The sequence below is a fragment of the Periplaneta americana genome, chromosome 15 (assembly GCF_040183065.1).
Source record: "Periplaneta americana isolate PAMFEO1 chromosome 15, P.americana_PAMFEO1_priV1, whole genome shotgun sequence".
NCBI lineage: Eukaryota > Metazoa > Arthropoda > Insecta > Blattodea > Blattidae > Periplaneta > Periplaneta americana.
In genome coordinates this window covers 5,926,696-5,938,550 of record NC_091131.1, presented here as the reverse complement: position 1 = coordinate 5,938,550, position 11,855 = coordinate 5,926,696, and the positions used below count along the sequence as shown (strand labels likewise).

General features: G+C 36.0%; 1 protein-coding gene across 1 annotated transcript in view; it reads left to right on the top strand.

Annotated features, from left to right (window-relative positions):
* The window catches only part of S6KL (S6 Kinase Like), a 288,054-nt gene that overhangs the window by 324 nt on the left and 275,875 nt on the right, over positions 1–11,855 (top strand). Inside the window, exons 2-4 of the mRNA XM_069848898.1 lie at positions 17–129; positions 1,568–1,694; positions 2,993–3,094. Coding sequence (XP_069704999.1) covers positions 17–129; positions 1,568–1,694; positions 2,993–3,094 — 342 coding nt within the window. The remainder of the gene's footprint in view (positions 1–16; positions 130–1,567; positions 1,695–2,992; positions 3,095–11,855) is intronic.

The following is an 11,855-nucleotide window of genomic DNA, read 5'->3' as shown; positions in this document are numbered from 1 at the left end:
TCGTGTTTAATTTCAGTTCAGTTTATCAAATTTTGCAAATGATGTGAGTGGAAGATCGTTCGCAAGTGCTACTAGTCATCAGTCAACTTTCAGTGTTTCAAGACCGTGGTCTCGAGTGTCAAGGCGAAGGTATGATTAGAATCAGTTTGCTCTGGTAAAGTTATGCAAGCTAGACATTGATAAATCTTCATACTTCAAGACCTTATGTCAATTGAGGGTGAAACTTCGGTGTCTCTCCACACTACACAATCCTTCGGTCTCATATCACTTAAATAATTCCCTCAACTAACCTACTAACCTTGTCACATACCTCAGCTAAATGTCACTTTGCTATTGCCCCATTTAACCCATAAAGAAACTTATTAACCTATCTAACCCATAAATAAACTTGAATCTGACGTGGTGTGGGGTGATATCGAAGATTGGCCAAAATGAAATACATGTGGCTATTGTGAAGGACGTGTTATTCAAATACTTGGTGCTTGCTAGAGTTAGGTTAAATATCTTAGGTTAGCACAGCTTACACTCTAAAACATTATTCAAATCTCCAACTCACCTGTTTCACCGATTTTTAGGTTATCTGTATCACTAGGTTTCATGCAATATTTCAACTTTTACCGGTAAGTTTATCAATATAATTTCATTATTTTTACAGTCGTTGTTCTTAAAACTTCTGTTCATTAGAAAATCACCACTTTTTGACAATTTTATCTCTTTCAAAATCGCGAGTTACACGTCCTTCACAATCCCCATATATTTTAATTATCGGTACATTACTTTATTATGACCCACAATTTGCTTTTCATTGCAAATATTTTGTTAGTTTTTTAAAAAGTTCAGACCACTTTCACCATTATTTTCTGTAAGTTTGTCTCTTATTTCCCGATCTAGGCCAGCTCTGCATATTGGAAGTGAAATAATCTTGCAGATTTTCAGAGTGAATAGCTCATGTTGTGAGTAACAACAAATAGGGCCTACCATATTGGTGGAAATTTCATAATTTTTTCCCAAATGTTTAATATTCTCTTATTCGGTAACTATTGCGGGTAGGATCGTAATTTTTGTCCATATCGATAGAAAATCTAATAAATAATAATTTATTCCTTTGGCGTATTCCCATAGTGTGGACAGTTTTCGTGTAAATTTAATTTAAAAACCATTAATTTGAAGCCACTAAACACTGCAACTAGAATGCAGTATTGCAATCAGAGAGGGAGAGGTTCACCTATGGAGACAGACCTGAGTTCGTTGACCTCTTACATCTGTATTACAAGAAGAAAGAGCAGAGTGTTAGCGGTAATGTTGCCGGACTGCTGAAACTTCCAACTTAATTTTATGATTAACCGTATATTTAATCACAAAATGTTACAAAGGTTTTCTATTCATTTCAGTGTACCCTATCATCCTTTTCAATCTGCAGGGTTATTACTTCCACCCTTTATGTATCTATATGTAGGCTATGAGTGTATTTTCAATTGCTTACTTCTTGTGTGTTGTTACTGCTATTATTCAGACTATTAGCATTGCCTGAATAATCCTAATAAAGTGATGTTTTCTGTGACTGCAGATGGCACCAGACAACGCTCAGTGACCCCCTGGTGGCAGCTAAGACGGCATGGCCTGTCCCATATGTGGAAGCCATCTTTTTGCCTGAATTTAAAATAAAGGGTGAAACCACAGAAAAAGACTTCATGGTGAGAAGTTATTTCTTTATGCTAGGATTCATAAGTAGGGACCATATTTTGGTGAAACTAGCGCACAGTTAGTGATTTCGGAAGTGACCATTACTGACAACATCACATAACAAAAAATCACCAACCTTTGCCCAGTGCTTAAAAATCCTGCACAAATTCGTATATGCAAAGCATAACAAAAGCCTAAACTAACCTAACTTAACCTGTGACAGATTCGTATATGCAAGACATAACAAAAGCCTAAACTAACTTAACCTGTCAAGATATATATGCAAGGCATAATATTCCCTCCTGGAATAATGAAAGTAGTATTTCGTACTCATCTCGTTTGTCTCTCTTTAATTTTGAAAGTTTGCAACACAGAAGAAATAATATTGATATAAAATGCCTCCATAATTTATTAACAAGTTCTGTAAATAATCATCTACTGTCCAGGATAGCAATACATGTACAAGAGAGAACTGCAGGACCAGTAAAACATTTAATATAAACTATGCTAGGACATGTTATTACAAGTACTCTCCACTTCTTAGAATCTGTTCCTTCCATAATAAACTGAGCAATATTGACATCTTTCAGGATAGAGCCACACTCTTGAGAGAAACAAATACCGGTAGCGTTCAAAACACCCTGTAAGTATTTTGCTAATAAATGGGTCGTAACTGGTTTGCATATTATATTTTTGGTCTTCTTTCTTAAATTATTTCATATCAATTATCATTACTAACTCACTCCTAATTCTGACTTAACGTAGGTCTAGTTCCTCCTCAGTTATTGTATTATTGTTACTAATTTGTGACTAGTTATTTGCAATTCATCACTGGCTCTATTACTTTAATATAATCTAAGTTTTCTTCATACTGTAAATACTTTTGTTTTTGTTTACCGAGATTTACATGTAATCATTTGTTGAGTAGTATTGGATTGTAACTGTTTAAGTTTAAATTACCATTATTATATGTATTACTACTGTTATTTTTTTTCTCTACTCTGTAATTACATTTGAGTGGATTAAATAAATAAATAAATAAATAAATAAAAGCCTAAGCTAACCTAACCTGTCACATTCGTATTTGCAAGGCTTAGCGTGAATGTACATTAGCGTGAAACCTTCGTAATGTCACTAAAGTTATGTTGGTATGACTGAGGAAAGAGCTTTAAACACTTGAAAGTGTATAGGCGGAGTACGAAGGGAACTAACTGTGCGCTAGTTTAGCCCAAGATTGTAATTCTTGCTTCTTGGAACTGGATAAATAACGAACTTGTAAATTTATCAGTCCTTGGTTTTGTGTTTGCAGGTAATTGGAACTATCTCGAAGGGAGCTTTCGGGAAAGTGTACAAGGTCGTGAAGAAGGATTCAAATGAAATCTATGCCCTGAAGATCTTGTCTAAATCGCAGGTAATGTCCAGAAGAGGTGTAGGTTGGACTTTTTTCTGTTGCTGGCAACGAAATGACTTCACAACTTTATAAAGGCTGGTTCTGTCTTTGTCTTCAGTGTCCTACTCATTGGGGTTGCTACATCCACTGGATTAACCCCCACGAGCACCAAACCCTTCTCGTCTCTTCAACCTTTGAAGAGTTGTTAAATTATTTCTGCACCAGCAATGGAAATCCACTATTGTTTTCTTCTTTCATTCAGAAAGATCCATGTAATAATGATGAAAACTATAATGATTGTAGTTTACTGTTAACCAAATGGCTGGTGCACGAGTGCAGTACAAAATTTCCAATATTTAGTAGTTATAGTGATTGTCCCTACAGCCAAGATAAATATTGTCTGTCCGAGTGGTTATGTCACATCCTGGTTTCCCCACCCGTTTCTACTGTCTTCTCTTCAAAGACTATTGGCTCTTTCCTGAAAACATTTGCAGTACAGAATTGGAACTCTACATAATATACAAGTGTTTAAAATAATTTATGCTCGACCATGCCGAAATGTAGTAATTATACATCTGGTAGCAGACCTTTAATGTATGTCATTAAAGTACACCTACTCATTAAAGGTCAGGTATTTCAGCCAATGACGACTCAGGTTACAACTGTTCAGCCAATGACAGGTCAGCTTTCTGCCGTTATAAAACCGCAAGTATCGATTATTCTCAGATATGCAATCGAAAGAGAATTAGTGAAAAGTCACGGAGGCTGGAAATCCAATACTGTTGCAGAAGGTTATGTTCTGTTACTATAATAATTAGCGTTAATTGTAAATAATATTCAAATAAATTCAATTTGTCATCTCGTTTTTCAATGTATAATTTAATTTTAATGTTATCTCTGTAGGTTCTTATGGCCTAGCAAGGTCAATGTGAACATCTGTTCCTCGGAAAAAATCAATACTTTCGCGTCTGCGCACATCTCACAACATACGGGACATTGGCAAAGGTCAGATACAAAGAAGATTAATAATATCAAGTTAGAAATATGGTCGAGCATAAAAAGTCGTATGAAACTCGCCTATAATGGTAATTAAGAAGCTCGTATGAAAATTATGAAACTCGCTTGTGCTCGTTTCATAAATATCCATACTCACTTCTTAATTACCTTCATTATAGGCTCGTTGCATAATGTACTATTAAAGTAAAGGGCTTCATTAAATAATTGGTACACAGACTACTCAACATACCAATGAACCAACAGGATTACAACGAAGAACTAAACACAATCAAATACATAGCACAAGAAAACGGATACAACCCCAACATACAGTAATAGACAACATAATACGTAAGACAAAACATAATCACAAAAAACAGAAGAATACAACACAAACACAAGAACACAAAAAATACATTAACATACGAAAACAAAAACACACATAAAATTGCAACCTCATTCAAAAAATTAAATTATAACATCACATACAGAACAAATAACACTCTACAAAAACATCTCAACACACAAACAACACAAACAAACAAATACAACCACACAGGTGTATACGAACTCAAATGTAACACCTGCAACAACTTCTACATAGGACAGACAGGCAGATCATTTCAAACACGTTAGAAAGAACACATCACAGCCATAACAAAATTACAAAACACCTCCACATATGCAGAACACATCACAAATGCTAACCACACCTACAGAGACATCAACACAGACATGGAAATACTGCACAACCAACCAAAAAGCCAGAAACTAAACACACTAGAACAATATGAAATATACAGACACACGAAAACACACCCCAACGAAATTCTCAACACACAACTCAATTTCAAAACACATACACTCTTTGACTCTACACTACGAAAGCACCCACACAGGAAACAAGAGGCGCCAAGACCAACAACGACCAGTTCCGAAGATGACCGAAAATAGGTCGAAACATGTTAACAATATACGTTAAAATTTAACACAAGAAAGACTTATCATACATATTCCAAAATAATTGTCACTTGATTTCCCCTGTTTTGACGACACTGTGACATAACACTCAGATGAACAGTATTATCGTTGGCATCAGTCCCAGATTCGGTGGGATTGCCAGGTTTTTTGGTTTTTCCTATTTCCCCACCCTTCTTAGGCCCGTAACACACTTGAAGAGTTTTCGCTAGCAAGAAATGTGTTGCGAGAAAGAGGCGAAGAGCCTTCCTCCACACACTTGGCGAGTTCTCGCTATCACAGATCACACCTCGCTATGATCATCTATGCACTGCCTTCATGCAGAAAGCATTTATCTGATTATAAGTAATCACTCGTTGGGGAAATATTTTAGGTTATGTATTTACGTATATTGTCGTACTCTTCGAGCATTAAAGTATATGTAAAGTAAAGTAAAGTATATTTTATGTTCGAAGGTCGTACTTAAATAATATAACCTGTATGTATACTTTACAAATTACGTACGAACGCTATGTTGAATCTGAGTATTCAGATGATGAGGAAATGAAGTTACATGAACATATTTTGTTAATGAAAAGAAAAAGTAGGCCTGAAATTAAAGCCAGATATATCTGAAAATCACATTGAGGTTGAGGTTTTTTCAGGGGTTTTCCCTCAACCCAATATGAGCAAATGCTGGGTAACTTTCGGTGCTGGACCCCGGACGCATTTCACCACCATTATCACCTTCATCACATTCAGACGCTAAATAACCTAAGCTGTTGATAAAGCGTCGCAAAATAACCTACTAACATTGTATCTTACGAAAATAAGGGCGAGTTTCAGACACTGGTTTCGATTTGAATGATGATACGTTTTAGGCATTATTTCAGGTTGAATGGACCTCAGTTTTTTGCCATTCATGATATGATAGAGGATTCTTTGCTATGTTCTGATTAAAATTATGTAAACTGTTAAGACATATAGATACATTATTTCAAATGTTTAATTAATACTATTAAATCTCATCAAAATAAAATATAGCTATATTTATTTTCAGATAATCTGATATTTGTCTCCAGATTTCTTCTTTAAGTTTCGTGTTTTTATAGTTTTCATCCCGTGTATCATATAAATAGGCCTACAGGTGACATCGTACAAGTTCGATAAGTTTCTGACTGCAATTATCAGCCATCTTTCCTCTTAAAATAAAATCAATACATTTTATCGCCACCTGTGATATCTTTTTCTACATTCAATCGTCATAAAGAGTATAAATGTCAAACATCTTTGATAAATGTGTCAAGAAAATTCACTGAGCTACCGATTCCAGCAAGAAACTCGCGCGAGGTTTTAGTCTTGAACGAGAATCTCTTCCAGTGTGTGGACGTCCATTTGAATCCATGTTATCAATTTTTTAATTTTCTCGCAACACATTTCTCGCTGGCGAAAACTCTTCAAGTGTGTTACGGGCCTTACCCAGGTATTTTATTTTATCGCTCTCGAATATATTTTGGAATGGACAGAAATAGAGCCGTCTTTTGGTGGAAAGCATCCATGAGCGAAAGAAATCTTGGCACCCTCTTCTCCTCCTTTTCCCCCTCCCTACCAGTCAATTCGTCTGTGCATTTTGAAGAGGAAGCTGTAAACCAGGTCTTCTGTACCTTGAATCTGATAATTAGTAATTAGTACATCAACTATAATACGTGTCAATCAGCAGTAACCTTTTAGGTTTGTAACATGCATTATAACAGATTTGTTAATGGCAATGGCTTACGAGTGTAACAAAAATCTGCAGCTTCTGTTTCTTTTCCTGGCCAATATGTTTTGCACTACTCGGCTAAAACCCTGTTAGCACTTAATTAAAAGATGGTTATGAGGAGAAGTAGGAAGTATGGAACTGAATCCACTCTGTTACAACACTGTTTTATAATCTGCGTAAGAAGTTCAAAGTGCATCTTCTGTTAGATGAGCAAGTAAATCATTGTTCCCGTCTAGTAGATTAACTACATGTAAAAGATCAGTTTATTAATGAATGCTAGAACTAGGATTTTAATGCAGTTAAAGAGGGTAAAAAATGCACATTTAAAAATGCAATAATGACCTAAACATGCAAAAAGATTTTAAGAAAAAAGAACCCATAAACACGCGAAAAAGGGAGGGATTTTTCAGTTTTCAATTTTTTGCGTACAGAATGATCATACATTAATTTAAGCATACACTTTTGCATTAAAAGTTTTGTGTAGGTACCCTTTAGTTAATTTGAAAGGGTATGTTACATTAAAATGTCTATTTCGCATGAATGTTGCTGGATTTTTTATATCAAATTTGTATTTTTTTAAACAAGCAATTGCAGTATACAGAAATCAACATGTGTAAATTTCCAGACATACGGGACTGATGATTTTGAGCCAACATTGCCTTACATGTTAAATAATTCCTCCCTATGTAGGAACGAACTTAAAATGAGGAATATCTTGAATGTGTAGCATTAAATCAGTTTTGTGATCCAGATTTAACGAAAAATCACATCCTGAAATAGTGTGAGCAATTTGAGCAAAGGTTACTATGCCCAACATTCTTTGACAATACTTGATTCATTTTTTCCATCACACTTTTCCCCACTTTCGTTTCAACTTTATATAGGACACTGACAGTTTTGTTTTCCATAGGATTCATTTGTTTCACTACAGTAACATCCGATTTTTTCAGTAATAATAATAATAATAATAATAATAATAATAATAATAACAATAGAAAATAATATTAACAAGGAGCATCCTAAAACAATCACTTAACATAACATAATTGATTAAAGTAAATCTAATTTGTATCTTAACTCCAAGTTCGAACTTAAACCCAGGAATATATGTTCATACATTGCACAAGTAGGTACCTTTCAGCTCTACACTCATTTTGCTCTCAACTCATTCACTTCACTGGACTGTGACACATTTCACTGACACTATCCTGATTTGACTAACACTTCAAAAAAGTTTCACTGTTCAAATACATAATTAGACTAGATGTAGCATAACTAATCTTTTATTTTTGGATCACCAAGCAGTTTTTACACAATTTTAATAAAATTACTTCATTTCTCGATCACACTATAGTGGTACTGTACTTACTTACTTACTTACTTACAAATGGCTTTTAAGGAACCCGAAGGTTCATTGCCGCCCTCACATAAGCCCGCCATCGGTCCCTATCCTGTGCAAGATTAAGCCAGTCTCTATCATCATACCCCACCTCCCTCAAATCCATTTTAATATTATCCTCCCATCTACGTCTCGGCCTCCCTAAAGGTCTTTTTCCCTCCGGTCTCCCAACTAACACTCTATATGCATTTCTGGATTCGCCCATACGTGCTACATGCCCTGCCCATCTCAAACGTCTGGATTTCAAGTTCCTAATTATGTCAGGTGAAGAATACAATGCGTGCAGTTCTGTGTTGTGTAACTTTCTCCATTCTCCTGTAACTTCATCCCGCTTAGCCCCAAATATTTTCCTAAGCACCTTATTCTCAAACACCCTTAACCTATGTTCCTCTCTCAGAGTGAGAGTCCAAGTTTCACAGCCATATAGAAGAACCGGTAATATAACTGTTTTATAAATTCTAACTTTCAGATTTTTGGACAGCAGACTGGATGATAAGAGCTTCTCAACCGAATAATAACACGCATTTCCCATATTTATTCTGCGTTTAATTTCCTCCCGAGTGTCATTTATATTTGTTACTGTTGCTCCAAGATATTTGAATTTTTCCACCTCTTCGAAGGATAAATCTCCAATATTTATATTTCCATTTCGTACAATATTCCCGTCACGAGACATAATCATATACTTTGTCTTTTCGGGATTTACTTCCAAACCGATCGCTTTACTTGCTTCAAGTAAAATTTCCGTGTTTTCCCTAACCGTTTGTGTATTTTCTCCTAACATATTCACGTCATCTGCATAGACAAGAAGCTGATGTAGCCCGTTCAATTCCAAACCCTGCCTGTTATCCTGAACTTTCCTAATGGCATATTCTAAAGCGAAGTTAAAAAGTAAAGGTGATAGTGCATCTCCCTGCTTTAGCCCGCAGTGAATTGGAAAAGGATCAGATAGAAACTGACCTATACGGACTCTGCTATATGTTTCACTGAGACACATTTTAATTAATCGAACTAGTTTCTTGGGAATACCAAATTCAATAAGAATATCATATAATACTTCCCTCTTAACCGAGTCATAAGCCTTTTTGAAATCTATGAATAACTGATGTACTGTACCCTTATACTCCCATTTTTTCTCCATTATCTGCCGAATACAAAAAATCTGATCAATAGTCGATCTATTACGCCGAAAACCGCACTGATGATCCCCAATAATTTCATCTACGTACGGAGTTAATCTCCTCAAAAGAATATTGGACAAAATTTTGTACGACGTCAACAAAAGTGATATTCCTCGAAAGTTACCACAGTTGGTTTTGTCCCCCTTTTTAAAAATAGGTACAATTATGGACTCCTTCCATTGTTCTGGTACAATTTCCTTTTCCCAAATAGCAAGTACAAGTTTATAAATTTCGCTATATAATGCACTTCCACCCTCTTGTATTAATTCTGCTGGAATTTGATCGATACCTGGAGACTTGTACTTTTTCAGATTTTCTATCGCAATTTCGACTTCTGAAAGCGTGGGTTCGGGTATGAATGGCTCAGCAGTTTGTATTTCAATTTCGTCCCGATCATTTCTATTTGGCCTATGTACATTTAGTAGTTGCGCAAAATAGTTTTTCCATCTGTTTAGGATTGATGGAGAGTCTGCAAGCAAGTCACCATTCTCATCCTTGATCACGTTTACCCTTGGCTGATATCCGTTCTTAAATTCCTTTATACCCTTATATAAATCTCGAATGTTTTTATTCTTACTATTTGTTTCTACCTCATTCAGTTTTTCCTTCAAGTAACCTCTCTTTTTATTCCTAAGTGTACGACTTGCTTCCCGTCTTTCATTGAAATAATTATCTCTCTTCTCCTCAACTGGATCCTGTAAGAATTTCAATTTTGCCTGTTTCCTTCTTTCTACTACCATGCAACAATCTTCATCAAACCACGGTTTCTTTTTCTTAGTTTCATAATAACCTATGCTCTGCTCAGCTGCAATTTTGATATTATCTCTGATATTTTCCCACACGCTATTAACATCTAATTCTTTCTCAACTTCGTCGGAACTTTCTAAAGTGGCAAACCTATTCGAAATTTCGACCTGATAATTTTGCTTAGCTTCCTCGTCCTTTAATTTCAAAATATTGAATTTAGTAATATTAACTTGTTGCTCTACTCGCTTGGCTACTGATAATCTTTCTCTTAATTCTCCAATCACCAAATAATGGTCAGAATTACAGTCTGCACCCCTGAAAGTTCGAATATCTACTATACTAGTATGTCTCCGTTTATCTATCAAGATGTGATCTATTTGGTTGTGTGTCAATCCATCTGGAGAAGTCCAAGTATATTTATGTATATCCTTATGGGGGAATGTTGTACTTTTGAGAATTAAATTTTTCGATGTGGCAAAGTTGACTAATCTAACTCCATTGTCACTACTAATTGCGTGTAGGCTCTCTTTTCCAATAGTTGGTCTAAAAATATCCTCCCGTCCTACTTTAGCGTTGAAATCCCCCAATAAAATTTTCATATGATATCTAGGGAACTGATCAAAAGTATGTTCCAATTCCTCATAGAAGCTATCCTTTATATAGTCGTCTTTCTCTTCTGTAGGGGCGTGAGCATTTATAACTATGATGTCGCACCATCTACCCTTAAGTACTAAATATGATAACCTGTCACTGATAAATTCGACCTTTTTTACTGCTGATTTTATTCTTTTATGTACAAAGAATCCTGTTCCTAATTGGTGATTATTGTTTCCTTCCCCATAATACAACAAGTAATCTCCTATTTGTGATATGCCATTCCCATCTAACCTAACCTCTTGTACTCCTACGAAGTCTATTCTATATCTAGCTAGTTCTTTTGCTACTAATGTTACCCCTCCTGTTCTATAAAGACTAGTTACGTTCCAAGTGCCAAATCTCAAAACCTTATTCCTTTGCTGTGGTCGTGCCAGAGAATCAGTCCTATTCCGAGGCTTACTGTAGGAATTCGTAACAAGCTGTTTTTTACGGTGATGGGTTGTTAGCCCTTCGCCCAACCCCCAAGCTGGAGGACCACCCCTTATCGGCTGTCCACGACTGCTTATTCAATATATTCGCAGCTACCCTCCATATCTGGAGGCCGTCTCCTCTATCCGCAACCTGAGGACGTGCCATGCCGTGGTGATAGGGACCCACCATACATGGAGTGGTACTGTACATGAAAATTATTCTAACCGCATCTTCTTCTGTGTAGATTTTCTTGTTTAGAATTCCTTTTAGGATTTGTATAAAATGTCACTCAAATAATAAAAATGTACAAATCAAGCTTTCAGGTATAACTCCCTGTAAAGTTGATTTGAATAATTTCGAGGGAAAAATTGTTCTGTGGCTGGGTATCGAACCCGGGACTTTTGGTTAAACGTACCAACGCTTTACCAACTGAGCTACCCGACACCGATCCAATTTTTCCCTCTATATCCACAGACCTCAAAGTGGGCTGACAACCGTCAAGCAACCAACATTGAGTGCACACTAACTCTGTGTGACTTAAATTGTGGTTTTCTGTAGTTAGTGTGCACTCAATGTTGGTTGCTTGACGGTTGTCAGCCCACTTTGAGGTCTGTGGATATAGAGGGAAAAATTGGATCGGTGTCGGGTAGAGTTCCCAGGTAGCTCAGTTGG